The 19264-nt window shown below is 44.5% G+C and overlaps 1 protein-coding gene across 1 annotated transcript in view; it reads right to left on the bottom strand.

The window, feature by feature from the left end:
• Positions 1-15033: 15033 nt before the first annotated feature.
• Positions 15034-19264, bottom strand: part of EDA2R (ectodysplasin A2 receptor) — a gene marked incomplete at both ends in the record, with an annotated part of 47889 nt that continues 43658 nt past the window's right edge. The window contains 1 exon segment of the mRNA XM_079765956.1: positions 15034-15416. Within this exon segment, the coding sequence (XP_079622082.1) occupies positions 15034-15416 (383 nt within the window).

A 19264-nucleotide genomic window follows, 5' to 3' on the forward strand; every position in this document is an offset into this window, starting at 1 on the left:
CTAAGCTGATATTGCCTTTTCAGAAATTTCCCTCATTAACTCTAGTTCTGCCCTTTCTTATATTCAAAGGCCAGTATTTCTTGCATTCAGTACTCTGCTCTAGGACCCAGGTCCTTCAACTGTTGCTTAGGGAGTCTAGATCATCTAGACATTATGCTTCCTCTGGACACACTATTGTTTCTTAGTAAGTTACTTTAAAACCATATTACCTCTGGGAACACCTACAAAATTTGGAAGGTAAAGAGTTAGGGCCCCAATTCTAAATTTCAGTGTTGTGGCATACTCACCAAGTACAGTGACTGGCCAGACTATTATGATCTCTGAACGCATAATAATTTGGCCACTCAGTGTATATCCTATACAATAAAAGGCTAATATGCAAATTGTCCCCTCAACCAAGAGTTCGACCAGCAGGCAGGCCGGCCAACCACCCATGTCCCCTCCACCTGGCTAGGGTGGCTGGACCCCACCCATGCACGAATTCATGTATACACACACACACACACACACACACACACACACACACACACACACACTGAGTGGCCAGATTATTATGCATTCAGAGATCATAATAATCTGGCCACTCAGTGTATATAAGCTGTCACTAACCAGCTTGATATGGCTGCTTTTGTGTGGAATAAAGCATGTCCCATTTGCCTGCCTGTACAAGCCTGTTTTCCCGATTTCCCTCACCGAGGAGGGTCGAGCCCCTGGTTGAAGAGCTGGCACCCAACCGTTGGCATAGTTGGAGTTGGCAGGATTCTGGGAGCTTAGTGAGTTAGGAAAACAGAGACAGCAGAGGCCTGGGGAGCCACTTCCAGTGTGGCTCCTAAGGCTGTGAAATGATGGTGCAGATAGCTTGCAGTTGTCTCCAGCCCGAGTAGTTAGCCTCCATAACAACCCATCCCTCCTTATGGCAGCGACTGCAGATTAGTCACCATTTGGGAGTAGGACAGGGAGATTACTCCCTGATGAACTGGTTAATGGCAGCATCTCAAAGCATTTGGCAGGATGCAGGAGAATTGCCTGAGACTGTGAGTAAATGGACTACGTATGTAGATTTTGTGAAAGTGATATGGAAAATGGGCATGAGACCAGGCATGTTTAACTTGAATACTCGTGGCCCTGATGACGAGCATTTTACAACCCATATGAAAGACTTAATTCTCGCTGCTGCTTCTCCAGCGGCATTTGGCTCGCTGGCAGCTATTCTGAACCTTTTTGTAGACCACAGTATACATGAGGTCACTACAGCCATGGCCGGCTTGGAGACATGGAGCTCAAGCGATGAGAAAAGGGAGTAGCAAGACCCGTGACTGTGCAGAAGCCTAAGGTACATAAGGCAGTGCCTAAGACAGTGGGCTTGGGATCTGGAAGAGCAGAGTGGGGCAGAGCCTGTGAAAATCTCCTGCAAGCAAATGTGGGTAGACTTGCTGGCTGCAGGAGTTCAGAAAGAGAAGATAGATCAGCAGCCTAATTATGTGTTACTGGCTTTTGGAAACAATTATCAGTAGGACGGTGTTTCCAGAAGCTACTGATGAAAGTCAGTTCCCTGAGACCAGTGGGCCTCCAAGATTACTTAGACTCCCCCCAGGTAGGAGGAATAAAATCTTTGAGACTGAGAAAAAGGCCAAGAGACCTGATTAGGGGGATACCCAGAGAACCCGAGGCCTCATGTTGAACTTAATATTCACTGGTCCCCCAGTGCAATCTGTGTTGGCACTGGTGGACAAGGGTTCAGACTGCAGCTTGTTGTAGGGCAATCTGGACAGATATATGCCCAGTGGCCTATATATACGGGTACGGAGGCAGGACTGTCCATGTATGGCAGGCAACTTTGACACTGGGTATTGGCTGCCTCCCCGCGAAGGCCTACACCAGTGATGGGCAACCTTTTGAGCTTGGTGTGTTAAACTTCCCCAAAAAACTGAGCATAACTCGGGTAGTGTGTCACTTTGAGGAAAAAACATTATTTCGCGATATTTATAGTTTAAATAACATAAATGTATAATTGTTATATATAATTGTATTTAATAAACCAAAAACTAAATATTTAACTTACCTGCTTAGTGACTTCTTTGTTCATCAGTCAGTCGGTTTCTTTTGTTGGTCTTGATATTATTTAGCTTGTGTGGGGTGCCGTGAACTAAGATAACTGAGGGGGAGGGGGAATTCTTTAACTAACCTGCCTATTAGTGACATTTTTGTTGCTGAATTTCATTGGCTAAATCTTCAATTGAAGGTTGGTATTTTGTACACTTCAGGCCCAAGCAAGCGCTACTAACTTCATCTGTCAATCTGTTTCTTTTGTTGGTTTTGATATTATTTAATGCTGAGAATAAGGCCTCACAAAAGTATATAGAGGGAAAAATTGTGAGTAAAGCCATTGCTATATTTTTCAGGGTGCTAAAAGTGTCTGGTAGTCGGTTCCAGGCACTCCAAATTTCCTGTTCGTAGTGGCACTCCTCTTGATTCTCCAAGCGGCACCTTTCCAGATTCTCAAGCTTTGACCTCAAGTTGACAAACACCTGAGCCCAGATACTGTCTTGAAATTCTGCAAGTTGCATCTCCAAATCATCAATTTGCATCCATTGGAAACCGTTTAATTCCAAACTACTGTAGACTACTACATCAGAATACTTAATTATTTTATGGTCTGTTCTAGACTTCTAAATTGACTAAATCTATCACTAAGCTGGTCAAGTAACGAGTCTAAAACATGCTGCTACTTCATATGCAAGAGTTCCATTTCATTTTGTACAGCTGCACTGGCCTTCTCAAAATACTTTGTTACTCGAGGAAAATACTTATAAGTTTTAGTTTCTACATCTCGCTTGAAAATTTTAACTTTACTTTCAAAAGCTTTTATGTATCCAAACATAACGTCAATACTTTTGCCAAAACCTTGTAACTTTAAGTTCAGTTCATTAATATGAACAGAGAGGTCTGTAAAAAACATCAGAGTGTTGACCCACTTATCATCATTAAGCTGAGGAAAGTTTCCCAGATCCTTATTTTCAAGAAATACCTTAATTTCTTCAAAGTACTCCACAAAGCGCTCAAGAACTTTGCCTCTTTTCAGCCATCTTACATTATTGTACATCAGCAGTCCACTGTAGGTGGAATCAACCTCCAGTAAAAGTGCCGAAAATTCTCGCTTGTGAAGGGGGCTAGCAGCTATTAAATTAACTATTTTTGTAACAACTGACATTAAGTCGTTTAAGTCGGTGAATCCTGCCTTGGCACATAAAGCCTCCTGATGGATAATACAATGAAAAGGCACAATCGGATGTCCAATAGCTTCTGTAAACAATTTGACAAATCCGACTTTTTCCCCCACCATATTTGGTGCCCCATTTGTCGTCACTGACACAACTTTAGAGATATCAATGCTTAGGTCACGAAATGTTTGTATAACAACCTTACATATTTAGCTTCCTGATTTACTTGTTGACACTGATACTAACTTTATCAACTCTTCTCTCATTGTGAGACCTTCAGAATATTGACCAATAATGGCCAACTGAGCATGTGATGTGACATCAGTAGTTTCATCAAGAGAGATCAAAAAATATTTACACTTCCTTATGTCTTTTATTGATGTTGTATGTTTGTGTTCAGTCTCATTATTTGGTCTTTTATGATATTTCACTGAGTGGTAACTCAGATATTCTCTTAATAATTGCATCTTCATTCTGCATATCGTGAAATAGAACTGGTGCACATCCTAGGAGAGTTTCTTTAAGAAATTCTCCCTCACTGAGCACTTTTCCATGCTGAGCTATAGAGTGAGCAATGCTCAAACTTGCAGATGTTAAATTTGTAGAGCCTTTCATAAATTTAAGGATGGAATTAGATTGGCTCTTATAAAGGTGTAGCTGCCTGGAAATGTATTCCTTCCTTTCATCCTCACTTTTTCCTAAGAGCTGGGAATGATTAGTTTCAAAATGTCTATTTATATTCCACATTCTGCTTACTACTGTTTCAGTACATAGAATGCAAAATGACCTGCCATTTTTTTTTCTATAAAGCCATACATCTCATTCCATGTCTCTTGAAAGGGTCGGCCACTGCTACTACCACTTCCTTTACTTAACCTTAGTTTTTTTATTTTTTGGGTTCTCCATCAGGGGGGCAGTGACAGAAGATAGAATTATAGATAGCTTGTTAGGCCTGCAGGAAATTAGGGGTTAACTAGCCTAACTAACCACAAAATGGTGCATATAACTGTCTTTTAGGAAAGGGCAGGGTTAATAAGCAGAAATAGGGGTTAATAAGGATGCACAACAGTAATAGTGGTAAAATGGAGTCTGAACTATGGAGCAAGATGGTGTTCCTTATGTGAATTAAAATGGCTGCCGCTATTTCCAATGGTGGGAAACAGAACCCATAGCACGCCACAAACCCTCGCCTCTCCCAGCCTTCCCCTCACTTATCACAGTAATGATGGACACCCCAGAACAGTAGATAATGGTTGCTGTGGTTAACTGTTATTTGGTTACTGGTAATGGCAGGGCCCCCAAAGATGCGTCCCCCGCTGCGTTCCGCTGCTCCCTGCTCTGCCAGCGGAAGTGAGGGCAAAGATCCCGGCTTAACTGGAAGTCTCAGAACTAGACGCTCTGTGCCAGACTTCTGTTGTTTTGGCCTACAGACCTCTGGCACAGAGTGTCTAATAGGGAACGATGAAACATTTGCGACTAGAGCTGTGATGGCGAACCTATGACATGCGTGTCAGCACTGACACGCGTAGCCATTTCTGATGACATGCGGCCTCATGCCGAGGATGAAACATTTGCTGCTCCTGAGGATGAAACATTTGCGACTAGAGTCTTGGAGTTAGTTTTTTCCTCGAAGTGACACACTACCCGAGTTATGCTCAGTTTTTTGGTGAAGTTTGACACACCAAGCTCAAAAGGTTGCCCATCACTGGACTAGAGTCTTGGAGTTAGAGTCTAACTCCAAGACTCTAGTCGCAAATGTTTCATCCTCAGGAGCAGCAAATGTTTCATCCTCGGCATGCGGCTGCCTCACCGACCGCGTGTCATCATAAATGGCTACACGTGTCAGTGCTGACACGCGTGTCATAGGTTCGTCATCACTGGCCTACACTGTGTATATCTCTCCCATACCTGAATACATCTTGGGAATGAATGTACTATTGCAATGACCCAGGGCGAATTTTGCCTGCGGGTGGGTGTGGTAAAGCCCACCACAAGAGGGCACCCGCATCACGCAGCTGTGGTTTTGCCTAACACCCCACTTTCCACCCCTCAACCTCCCACCCTCCCACCCCCAGTGGTGCGAGTATGGCAGTATGGCAGTGATGGCAGTATAGCCTCCTAGGAGGGCATGAGGAGATCAGACAGACGATTTTGCAGCTGGAGAAGGCAAAGATCATCCAGCCCACGCACAGCTCCTACAATGCTCCAATATGGCCTGTGAAGAAACCAGTGTGCACCTGGCGAATGACTGTGGATTACATAGACTGAATAAAGTGACTCCCCCCTTACATTCTGCAGTACCGACTGTAACAGACTTGATGGACCCTTTGAGTTTGTCGTTAGTGCAATATCACTATTTGGTGGATTTGGCTAATGCTTTTTCCCCATAGATATAGCCCTGGAGAGTCAGGAGTGGTTTGCCTTTACATGGAAGGCCTACAGTGGACTTTTGTTGTTCTCCCTCAAGGATATGTGCACAGCCCCACTATCTGTCATGGTCTGGTGGCCCAAGATTTAGCCACCTGGGGCAAGCCTCCTACAGTGACAATGTTTCATTATATTGATTACATCATTCTAACTTCTAATTTTCTTACAGATTTGAATGCAGCTTCCAGTAGCCTACTGAAGGCATTGGACTCATGTGGATGGGCAGTGAAAGACTGCAAGGTCCAGGGACCTGGCTTCTCTATCAAATTCTTGGGAGTTGTCTGGTCGGGTAAGACCAAGGTGATACCCAAAACAGTCATTGACAAAGTGCAGGCTTTTCCCCATCACACTACAGTGAAACAATTACAGATGTCTTTTGGGGTATTGGAGAGTCTTCATTCCCCACCTGGTGCAATTGTTGTCACCCTTGTACCAGTTGTGTAGGAAGGGAGCTATGTGGGACTGAACTCCAGAGGTTAAGGAGGCCTTTCTCATTGCTAAGAGGATGGGCAGTGAACTAAGAGGGTGGTGGCCCAGTCCCAGAACTTATAGGTTGTAGACCCGACACAACCATTCCAGCTGGACATAACTGTTACTCCACTGGGGTTTGATTGCAGTCTGTGGCAACAGCATGGTCAGAGAAGGGTGCCCATTGGGTTCTGGTCTCAGCTGTGGAAGGGGGCTGAGAGTCAGTACTCCCTCATTGAGAAGCAGTTGACAGCCACTTGTGTGGCCTTGCAGGCCTATGAGGTAATCATGGCACAAAGTAAAGTGCTCATAAAGATTGCCTATCCTATAGCTGGTTGGCTTAGGTCCTGGGTGACCATGCCCAAGTTGGGAGTGGTACAAACCCCAACTTTAGCAAAGTGGGGTGCCTATTTGAAACAGAGGGAAGCATTGAGTACCAGCCCTCTGTCACAGCAATTGCAAACCCTGTTGGGTTCTGTGACATATGAGACCCTGTCAAGGGAGGAGGCTCTTATGAAGGAAAAGCTACTCCATTGCCCCTTCCATGAGGGGGAACCACCCTTCCCAGAGACCATGTGGTACATGGATGTGTCATGTAGGGGGAACCTGCTAAATGGATGGCAGTGGCTGTCCATTTGGATACAGACGAACTGCAGTTTGACTCTGAAATTTGTCAAAGTAGCCAATGGGCTGAACTAAGAGAAGTCTGGATGGTTTTGACAAAGGAGCCTGGCCCTTAGGCAATTGGTACAGACATCTGGCTTGTCTTTAAAGGCTTAACTTTATGGTTGCCACAATGGCACAAGCAGCAGTGGCTGATGGGACATCGTTCCATGTAGAGACAGGAAATGTGGAAGGATATGTGGGAAGTAGGGACTTCCAAAGAAGCAACAATATGTCATTTGAGTGGCCATCGACTGCTGTTAGCCCCTGGGAATGATGAGGCAGATGCCTTGGCAAGGGTCTTGGCAAGGGTACCTTCCCCTAAGGATCAGGTTTGGTAGCTCCATCAGAAGTTGGGGCACGTGGGACCACAAACAATGATGCAGGTGGCTAAGCAATGGAGCCTGGCCCTATCCATGGCGGGGAGCCCTCGCTGCAGTACGAGATTGTCCCTGCTGTGCTTAGGCACCCTCCGTCAATATGGCCTCCAGGAAAAGGAGGTCCGTGTCCTCAAAGGAGGCCTTCCCCCTGCAACATTGGGAGGTGGATTTCATTGGGCCTCTCCCTTAAGTATGCCCTGATGGCTGTGGATAATGCCACTGGCCTCCTCTTCACTTACCCTGCAAAAGAAGCTGCCCAACAGACAGCTGTCCAGGGTTTGGAATACTTGAGGGCCACTTATGGGCCACCCCTTAGCATAGCAACTGATAATGGAACCCATTTCATAGGGAAAGAGGTACAGAGCTGGACCAAGGCCCAGAACATAGCTTGGCAGTTTCATGTTCCATATCGTCCCCAAACTGCTGGGATGATTGAATGGTATAAAGGCCTGTTGAAAGACAAGCTCCATCTAGGGTTGGACCCACCTAGCTTAAAATGTTGGGCTAGACGTTTGGATATAGCCATCAGATTGCTGAAGGAGCAGCCCAGGAAGACATGTGCCTCTTCTTTAGAGTTAATGATGCGGATGTATCCTCAGATGCTTCACGTGCAGGTGAAAACGACACAGGTACTGTTGCACCCTAAGATACACACGTCTGGAACTTTGCTGCTGCCTACATCTTGGCAGAGGGGGAAGAGGCAGTGTGGACTTGGCCATGGACTGTTACTGGGGAAGGGCCCTGGGTATCCCTTCTATCCCCTTGGGGAAGTGGGTATGATTACAATTTACAGTTGCACCCTTTAATCCAGCCCTGTCCTCTAATTGTGCAAGTCCAAACCGGTAAACATGGGAAGGGAACATTGTTAAAGCAGACTTATGCTATTACTCTCTGGCCAGTGCCCAGATTTCCCATTGCTTCCCATGTGATGCCAGGCCCCTATGAAGGGGGATATCTTGTTTGGTATCACCAGCCAGGTCGTCCTCCGAGTCTAGCCACAGTGCTGTCTAGAGGAGACACAGTTGCTTGTATCTTGCTGGAAGGCCGGGATCTCCATATGATGGTCTCAGTTTCTCTTTTGTTTCTTTGACTAGGGTGAGCTTGGCTAACAGCATAGTGTCGTGGGCACACACCTATGCTCGAGTACACAATGTCTCCCATTTTTGGGTGTGCACAGAAATTCCCCCAGGAGCAGTCGGAGGATTCCCATGGTGTATCCACCCTGCCACTGCTGCCAATTGGACATGGCTAGCTGACCAGGACTTCGGCAACGCCTCCTGGGACCCAGTGCACCAAGCTACAGAGACTCTGATCTGGCAGGACCATGGCAATACTCGCCCTTTTATTGGTTATGCAGTGTGGAGTGGCTGGGGGGTGGCTGTTAGGAGAGCAAGTAGAATTAAGAGAGCCTGCAGACAGGTGTGTGGAGCAGCAGCAACACAGTAAGGATCACACTGTTGGCTGGCTGCCTCCAGACTTGTGCCATAATGTAACTACTAATGTTGAGGTCCAGAAGCCCTGGAATGGAAAGAATTATACTGGCACAAAACCTGTAGATATGATGATGCCAGGATACTTATGGGTGTGTGGAAGGTATGGCTGGCCCTACCTTCCAGCGAATTGGTTGGGTTGATATACCTGGGGAAGGCCCTACATCCCTGGGTGAATTCTTAAGACTTTAGGAAAGATTCCCCATAACTGGGGCTCAGTTTACCACCAGTGGCATCATGTTAAACAGATTCACTGGTGGTTTTACCCCTTAGCTGTGTTCTTCCCTGCAGGAGAAACAATTGGGGTAGAATTAGAAGTGATAGTTTTAGCCGAGCATACAGCTAAAACTTTGAATCAGACCTGGCAAGCCCTTACTTTAATGATGGATGAAACTATGCAGATGCGAAAGGTGGTACTGCAGAATAGAATGGCACTAGGTTTGTTAACTGTTGCATGGGGGCGGGGGGGGGCACTTGTGCTGTCCTACATGTAGAATGCTGTACATATATACCTAACAATCAAGAGAATGTAACCAGTGCCCTGGAAGAGATAGACAAGGAAATATAGGCTATACAAGCCCTGTCCCATGACCCCCTCCAAGCTTGGCACTGGGCATTTGTGAGTGTTGCTATTGGAGCCGGAGCACTGCTTATATCATGCTGTAGTTTGTATTGCTGTTGTGGGCTCTGTGCCCAAGGTGCTAGCATATGGGCTAGCAGCCCCATAGTAACCATAGAAACCATCCAGTGTAAGGGGTAAAGTGTGGGCCCTTGTCTAAGTATACACCAGATGATTCAAGGCTGCTCTAAGCATGAGCTAATTATGGGCACTCAAGGTTAGATACTTTATGCTGGTGCAAGGTCGCCACAAGTCTTACACTGCGCAGATGCACCTTTCTGTAGTTATTGTTTGGCAAAGTGCCTTCTTTGTTTGAGCTTGTTTGAGCACGTATATAAGCTGACACTGACCAGCCTGCTATGGCTGCTTTTGTATGGAATAAAGCATGTCCTATTTGCCTGCCTGTACATGCCTGTTTTCCCAATTTTTCTCACCAAGGATGGTCAAGTCCGTGGCTGAAGAGCTTGCACCCCACAAGCCCCCAGTTCCACTATGATAACTCTACCACCTTAACATAGTTGTTAGGGGAGGTCTTCAGCAATGGAGAAAGCCCTGTGCTAGGAATCAGGACACCTGAGCCCGACTGATCTCTGGCCTATGAGCTGGCTTCCTCTTCTTTAAAAGGGATATAGTAACCCCTGATTTCAGGGCTTGTGTGTATGAAATGATACTATGTGTATAAAAGAGCTTTTAAATTATAAAGTCTAGAGCAGGCAGTGAAGAGGGAAGGCTGACTGTGTCATTTTATCACTATACTATTGTCATTATTACTGTGTTACAATCACCATTTTTTCCCATAGAGCAGCAGTATTAGACTTGGGCTTGAACCACTGCCAGGAACATTGTGATATTTGAACACCTAAGGCCTGCTCAAGCTGAATCATCTTCTATTTGAATACTAGTTTTTACCCTATCAGAAGGTGTATACATGACTAATTAAAACCAGTGAGATAAGAGTAAACTGTCCCAGAAAGAAAGGAACAGAAAATTTAAAGGCCAAGGCCTAAACCCTTGGTTGACACATATTTGCTAATACATACATGAGACCAGACTGCTTGATGGAGACTTGCAATTCAGTTGTTTCTAATCCCCAGCAAAGTACACTGGGGCATTTCAACTTTCTCTCAGGGTGTTTTTAGTACCCTGATCAATGGGTTGCCCCAAGGTTCCTTAATCAGCATTTATAGAGAAACTGTCCCCAAAGATTAATTTAATATGATCATGAAAGCAGAGGTCTTGCTTAGAGAGCATTCCTTTTCCAGGGCTAGGACCTTGTGATGGCCCATGCACTTAAGTAACCAATGGGTAACTTGTGGGTCAGGAAATAGCTATACAGGCTTCAGAAAATCAACCAAATGATAAAAAGAATACAGCCTCCATAGAGCTTGTTTTTCCCTGGTATTGGGATGTATAGGTAGGAGCTAAAGCCAAAACACTTCAGAAATAATCAAATGGAAAGTGGTGGTGGGAGAGCTGGGATCCAATTAACATGCCAATAGAAATAAGAAGTGGAGCTCCTTTCTTCACCCCACTCACTTCCCCTAAATGGATTAGGGGATATCTTTGGGGGATCGCTGAAAGGTAGTTTGCAGAAATCATGCCCTGGTGGGAAGTTCACCTTGGCTCAGAATTATTCTGTAAGGTTCCAAGAGAGCAAATCCAGCCCTATTTCCTGCTGGAGGTAGAGAGTTATAGCACCTCAAAGGGTTGAGGTCCAGGAGATCCACAGGAAAGTTAATTGCCCTGCCCTATGCTGCAATGCAGGACCATTGCTCTTTAAACATGCATAAGACCTTCTAGCTGACCGAGGGAGTACAGTGTGCCTAGGGACCTGAAAGAAGGCAGAGGAAACCTTATAGGTCATACAAGGTAAGAAATACAGGGAGAGAAAAAGCAAAAAAACAAAGAAAACAAAGTCCTTTCCATCCCGCAGGTGACATGATGTGCTATCTTTCAATGGAAGACTTCCTCATCAACACTTGACTATGGGTCAGCTGTTTTTCCTGGTAGTAGGGATTAACTGTCTAATCAATATCCTAAGTCCCTTTCCTATTTTTTGTGTGCTCCTCAGTGATCTTATAAGAGTTATTTAGGCAGTAAAGAAAAATAACCAGTGCCCTCCAACACCCCTGCCTATCCCTATGGCATACCAAGAGGAGTGTGTGATCTACTCTCCCTTCCTAGCCTCTACTATCAGCTATGGGATCCATACTTTGCTCTATGGGTGGGTATGTGGGGCAGGCTGTTTCTCCCAAATATGAACTGCTTTGCGTAAGTTACTATTCATATCTGGACCTCAGTTTCCTGTTATTTAAAATAGGCAAAATGTATGAATAAACTTTTATAGACTGTAAAGCACTGAAGTATTATAATTGACAGATTTGCTTAAATAACAGCTGGGAGAGACTTTTAGAGATTGGATAATTGCCCCCTACGTACTTCCAAATAAAGTTAAAGTCTTGAGTCTTCCCCAAACCAAGATCGGAGACTCTTAAATTGAATTGAGGAATGTAGGGGGGTAGGAGTCAAATAGGATGAATGCTCCTACTGGCTCCAGCCTTTATCTCGTCTTTTCACACCCCAGGGGCAAATAAGAGAGATAGACAAGTAGAAAGAGTCTTATCTAACCTTGCAGCCCTTCTTTTTGAACTCTTGTGAGTCAGCAATGAACAGAAAATCTCTTAGCTTCCCACTGGGGTTAGATCTTGCAGAGAATATACATCCAGGTTGACTGCAAGGTGGGTGGGAGAGCTGGTGGGAAAGGGCAAGGATAGGCTTGGTATGATGGGAAAAGACATTACCTTATTCACATTTAGGCATAGCAACCTTATTTGTCTCTACCATCTTTCTTTCCAAAGAGAGTTGTTTTCTGGAACAGATATGCCAGAAAACCAAAATACTCCTACTCCAAAACACTGTCTTCCAGAAAATGAAGATTTCAAGATATCGGAGATCCCCCTAGCTTTGCTATTTACCCCTACATCACTAAGTAGGTAAGGCCAGTCATTTTTCATCTCTCACCAGTAAACTGGGGATTGTAACCCTTGCCTTGCCCACCTTATTGCCAGTGTAAAGATCCAATGAGGTGATGGCTATGAAGGTACATTGCAAACTGTAAAGTGCAGCATCCATATACATGTAGTAAATTGCAGTCTTCCCATCCCAGGATAACAATCCCCTCTCTCTAGTGATGTTTTTTACAAATTAAGTCACATCCAGCATTCTGAACTATATAGGCTGCTCCCAAACAAAGGAGATGGTTGCTGCATTCAATTGAACACGTTTTCCTTATGATCCATTGTGAGGAAGTGGGCATCAGTCCAATATCCCATTATAGACATATGGTAGACTTAAAAAAAATCAATGTTGTCTACATCTGAGCCCTGAGGTTCTCTATGAAATAAGTCATGGGAAAAGAGTTCCATGGCTATGGAATCCAGCTCTCCAGGCTAGCTAGAATAGTTAAGCAAGAAATGCTGTAGATCAGTCTTGGGAAAATGGTGAAGAATCAGTTCTCTGGTAGGAGGGGATAGGATATACCCCATCTGTAGAGGACACCACATTCCAGGCCCTGCTGTTGTGGTATAGAAACAAGGCAGGAGAACCCAGGAAGAATGACTAGGCAAGGCTGCCAGGAGCTCAAGAGACCTAGGGAAGGAGCAGAGCAAGTTAGAAAACTCCCTCCCCAAATAAAAACTATCTAGCATGGTTTAGGCCAGTGGTTCTCAACCTTTCTAATGCCGCGACCCTTTAATACAGTTCCTCATGTTGTGGTGACCCCCAACCATACAATTATTTCCGTTGCTACTTCATAACTTTAATTTTGCTACTGTTATGAATCGTATTGTAAATATCTGTGTTTTCCGATGGTCTTAGGTGACCCTGCTAGCGGTTCTCAACCTATGGGTCACGACAAGACCATCGGAAAACACAGATATTTACAATACGATTCATAACAGTAGCAAAATTAAAGTTATGAAGTAGCAACGGAAATAATTGTATGGTTGGGGGTCACCACAACATGAGGAACTGTATTAAAGGGTCGCGGCATTAGAAAGGTTGAGAACCACTGGTTTAGGCCAATAATTTAGGCTTCAATAGCAGAAATACGTCATCTAGCTAGGGAGATGATAGTTTATTCTACACTGGTGAGACCATTCCTTATGAAACTGGGTTCAGCTCTAAGTTGCACATACTTCAGAGGAACCCAAAGTGGTACTTTCCAGAGAGAAGATGCTATCTCCAGACTTTTTCAGGGCTATCACAAGGCAGAGAAACAAATGAGTTCTGTGCAGCCCAAGGAATAGAACCAGGACCCAGTAGTGGTTACTATAGGAGACAGAAAGTTTTTCTTCCTGTTGAGTTCAAATCCACTAATCATAGTTGCAATACACATTGAGCAGTGAGTGGTAATCTTACTGACACTACAAATATGTGAGCAAGGATGACAAAGAAACTTGGTGGAGTATTATAAAAGGGACTCATGCATGGATTGGTGTACTTTAAGGGTAGGTTGGACTTGACTGTTTTTTTCTTTTTTTCATTTTAATTTCTTTATTGATTGAGGTATTACATATTTGTCTTCATCACCCCATTACCTTCCCAACCCCCCCACTCATGCCCTCACCCCCTGTTGTCTGTGTCCACTGGTTAGGCTTATATGCATCATACAAGTCCTTTGGTTGATCTCCCCCCACTTATCCCCACCCTCCCCTACCTTGGCTGTTTTGATAGTAGTTTTGGCATTCATCCACATATTGTTCACATTTTCTCAGGTATGATGTAGGGAGGAGCATGTAATTGAAGGACTTGGACAATATCTTAGGTAGAGAAATGTGGAAATGTGTAGTGAAAGGTAGCTGGTTAGTTGAAAAGTAGGAATCTACCCACCCTCTTGCCTCACACTGCCTCATGCTACTTAAGGCTTTGAGAAAGCAACATTGTCTATGGAATAGTTGCACTGATAGAGTTGGAAAAACTCTGTATTGTAGCCCCCAAACCGGCTTGAGCTTAGTTCTGCAACAGATTTGCTCTATGACTGATTTTGAGCAAATCATGTTCCCTTTCTGTGTCTCAGTCCCTGCCTCTATAAAATAAGGCTAATAAACCCCAACCTGCTTACAAAAAAAGGGATGTTTTAAATTTGAGTTTAGTGAGTATGAATGACTTGTAGATTGTGGCTGGGAGTGGGGAAAGGAAAGAAAAACTAACATAATTTAAACATCTCTAATGCATCAAATACTATAAAAGGCACTTGCACATGCATTTCTCATTCAACACTCGCAGAAGATATGAGGTGACTTGTGCTTTCTAAATTTTACAGATTAAGGACATGCAGCTCATAGAGGTAAAGAGATTTACACAGGTTCACATAGCTATTAATGGATGTAGGTAGATTTGAAATATAGGGCTCTCAGATGTCAGGGCCTGTATATTTTTCTACTGTGTCATGGTGCTTGTTTACATGAAGGAGATCACCGAATAACTATTAGAAAGTGGGACCTGATAATCCTTGTGACAGGCCAGAATAAAGAGACAGGTGTCACATCAACCTAGTCAGTTCCTTGAAGGCCCAGAAATGTGATATCTGACTTGCTCAAATGAATAGTATTATCACTGTTGTTCTAACATCCACCAGTGATCCTAGTTCGCTGTTTCTCTACTGCTAGCCCTACTGAACAACAGTATTCAAGAGGAAAATTCTTCTGGGGTGGTACCAAACTTCTGGTCTTTCTTCCCCATCTTTCCAGCTCACCTCAGTAGAGCTAAGGGCTGGGAACTTCAAGAGGCACATTGAGTTTCAGCCTCTCTCCAGAGCTTTCAGCTGTGTGTCCCCGCAAGGTCTCAGTTCCAGTATAGGAGTCAGAGCTGGAAAACTTTTGCAGGTCCAACTCTGTGCATTTGATGGGAGTGTGGATCCAGTGAGAGTGTCTCTCTGAGGTGCAGGAGGCCATGGTAAAAGATTCCTGGGTGGGGAAGCTACGAGTTGAGCTGCGGTCATCATCCAGGATGGGGTTAAATGGCTGGGTCTCAAAGATGCTTTCACTCAGTGGGGACTCAGGATTGGTCTCTTGACCAGGTGGCATAGGGAAGAGAGATTCCTCCTTCGCTGCCTTGTCAGCCTCAAACTGCAGCAAATCTCCTGTAACTTGAAGCAGAAAGCCACTGGGTCACCCAAAGGCAGGGGCTCCTTTCAGAAGGCACCTGGTCATGAATACAAGATAAAAAGGGTCTGGGAGCTAGCACTCTCCTTCTTCTTCCTGGGGACCAGACCACCTAACACCAGTCTGAGATGACATTTGAGAAACACGCTTAAATTGGGGTATCATATTGAGGTTACCTGGTAGTGAAGCAGGGGATATTATAATGCTAAGTGAAATAAGTCAGTCAGAAAAAGACAAATATCATAGGATCTCACTTATTTGTGGAATCTAATGAACAAAATAAAAGGACCAACAAAATAGATCCAGAGGCATGGAGGCATGGAAGAGATAAACTAAATAATTCATATACTTATATGCATTGCCCATGGACACAGACAATAGTGTGGTGAAGGGCTAGAGGGGTAGGGGTTTGGTGGATGGGGAAAAAGGGGGAAGAGGGATGTCTGCAATACTGTCAACAATATATATATATATATATATTTGATAAAAGACTCATTTATCCAGAGAAAGAGTAAAGCTTTGTGGGAAGCAGGATTTTGACACCCAACCCCATGATTTTCACCCTCTGGTGTTATGCCTGTATGTATGTTATATGGCAAAGGCACTTAAGATAGTATTAAGAACATTGGCCTTAAAATAGGGACATTGTCCTGGATTACCCAAGTGGGCCAAAAGTAATCACATGTGTCCTTAACAGTAGAAGAGGGGGCCAGAAGAATCAGAGAGAATATCAGAAATATGAGTCATCAAAAGAACTCAACTCATCATTGCTAGTTTTGAAGATGGAACAGGGTCATAAGCCAGAGAATGTGGGTGACCTCTAGAAACTGGGAATGACTCTCAGCTGACAGTCAACATATAAATGGGACCTCAGCCTTATAAATGCAAGGAACTGAATTCTTTCATCTTCCTGAATGATCAAGGAAATGCAGTCTCCTCTGGAGCTTCCAGAAAGGAACATAGCCCTCCCTACACCTTTATTTCAGCCTTGTGAAACTCTAAGTTGAGATTCAACTGAGTCTGCAAAACTTCTGATCTATGGAAATAGAGAGATAATAAATGGGTGTCATTTTTAAGCCATCAAATTTGTGGTAATTTGTTATGTCAGTGATGGAAAAGTAATATAGCCTTCATGCCTAAGTGTGATTTGACATCAGATTACAAACTGTGAGCCTATGTGTATTTTCTTGACCTTCACATTGTGGTTGTCATTTTACTTTTTATTAGAACTCATTGTCAGAGCTTAAAACTATTTCATTTTATTATTTTTTTAATTTTATTTATTTTTTAATTTGTTAATCTTTATTGTTCAGATTATTACAGATGTCCCTTCCTCCCCACCCCCACAGCTCCCCTCCACCCGATTACCACCCCACCCCAGGTCCTCGCCACCCCACTGTCCATGTCCATAGCTACTGCATACATGTATATAAGATCTTTGTCCAATTTCTTCCCACACCTCCCCCATAACCCCTTCCCCCCTGAGAATTGTCAGTCCACTCCATTTCTATGCCCCTGATTCTATTACATTCACCAGTTTATTCTGTTCATCATATTTTTTATTCATTTGATTTTTAGATTCACTTGTTGATAGATATGTATTTGTTGTCACTTGGTTGTTCATATTTTTTTATCTTTACCCTTTTCTTCTTCTTCCTCTTCTTAAAGAATACCCTTCAGCATTTCATTTAATACTGGCTTGGTTGTGATGAACTCCTTTAGCTTTTTCATGTCTGTGAAGCTCTTTATCTGATATTCAATTCTAAATGATAGTTTTGCTGGGTAATCTTGGTTGTAGGTTCTTGCTATTCATCACTTTGAATATTTCTTGCCACTCCCTTCTGGCCTGCATAGTTTCTGTTGAGAAATCAGCTGACAATCATATGGGTACTCCCTTGTAAGTAACTAACTGCTTTTCTCTTGCTGCTTTTAATATTCTCTCTTTGTCTTTTGCTCTTGGCATTTTAATTATGATGTGTCTTGGTGTGGTCCTCTTTGGATTCCTTTTGTTTGGGGTTCTCTGTGCTTTCTGGACTTGTAAGTCTATTTCTTTCACCAGGTAGGGGAAGGTTTTTGTCATTTCTTTAAATAGGTTTTCAGGAGGGGAAAGATGGCGACCGGCAGGAAGGTAGGGAGAGAGAGAGTGTGTGTGAGGAACCCATAGAGGAGAGTGTAGACGTGTATGGTGTGTGTGTGTGTGTATGAGCTAGGGTCAGTTAGATTCTGCACATCTTCCAAGGGGCTCCCTAACCGGGCAGTCCTAGACGGCGGAGCCCCGTGCACAAAGCGGACACTTGTCGGTGGCTGGTGCGGACGCAGAGACCATGCCATCTTGAGAAACAGAGCTGCCTGAGACTCGGATCCTGGCTTCTGACACAAACCAGGACGCTGCAGCCACTGGACACAGAGAACTGCTATCACAGCTTCAGACCAACAAACAACAAGAATCCAGACTTCCCTGCAGATTTCTGTGAGTCAAAGAGCCTATCCCCCTCCCCGCAGGCGCGCAGATAGCGCCATTGTAACTGATAGACCCGCCCCTCGACCAAGCTGCCGAGCTTTGCGCAGGGACACGCTCCCCCCTAGGGAATTTGGAGCGCGCACGTGCGGGACAGAAGCAGCTCCCCATCGGGGAAATCTGTCAGTGCGCACAGAGGGCTCCCCTTCAGGGAATTTGGGGGAATTTGGCTTGCGGGTCACAGCTCCCCCTTCGGGGAATCTTAGAGCGTGCACAGAGGGGCTTCCTTTTGGGGAATTTGGCGCGCAGGACAGACTCCGCCCCCCTTCCGGGAATCTGGGAGAGTGCACGGAGCCAGCTCACCTTCATGATTTTAAGAATGTGCACTCTAGCCGGTTTGGCTCAGTAGAGAGAGCACAAACAGGACGCAGCTCCACTGCAGAGAATTTGGCACGCTGGACACAGCTGCCTGGGATCCCTGACTCACAGAGCATTCACACTAAGAGCCAATGACCCCAATTGTTGGTGCATGCACACACAGGGACCCTGATTCTCAACGAGAAACCGCACAAGGCAACAGAGACTTTGACACTCGAGTCTTGGTGCAGACACAGGGAAACTCTGACTCCTGGCACATGCTAAGGATCTCATTTTCGGCACATACCAACAGTGTGGTGCAGACAGGGCCCCTGATTCTAAGTGTGCACACGAGACCACACGGAACACTGGGGACACTGACCCTGGGCAAGTCTGCTTCCCACCAACCAAAGGCATCCACACGTCCTAGTGTCAGAGCACTTCAGTGAAACTCTGGTGGAGCGAAGTCCCCACAGCACACGGCCCAGGTCCACGCAAACGGAAGATTGAGCTTTCTGGTAATAGCCAGAATGGGGAAACGAAATAACTCACAGAGGAAAGAAAATGTGGAGTCGCCAAGAAAGGAAATTAGTGAAACTGAAGCTTGCAACATGACCGAAAAGGAGTTCAGAGTAATGGTTGTGGAATTTATACATCGGATGGATGAGAAAATCAACAACTTATGCAAGAATCAGGAAGAAATGAAAAGTGATATAGCTACAATCAAAAACACCATGGAAAGTTTCAACAGTAGACTACAAGAAGCAGAGGACCGAATTAGTGAGTTAGAAGATCAGGTACAGAAACAAGCTCAATCTGAACAGCAATTGGAGAAAAAAATTATAAAGCAGGAGGAAAGACTAAGGGAGCTTAGGGACAACATGAAACAAAGTAACATGCGTATAATAGGGCTGCCAGAAGGACAAGAAGAGCAGCAGGGATTAGAAAATCTATTTGAAGAAATAATGACAGAAAACTTCCCGGATATGGGAAAGATAAAAGTTACTCAAGTACAGA

The sequence above is a fragment of the Cnephaeus nilssonii genome, assembly GCF_951640355.1.
Source record: "Cnephaeus nilssonii genome assembly, chromosome: X".
Taxonomy (NCBI): Eukaryota; Metazoa; Chordata; class Mammalia; order Chiroptera; family Vespertilionidae; genus Cnephaeus; species Cnephaeus nilssonii.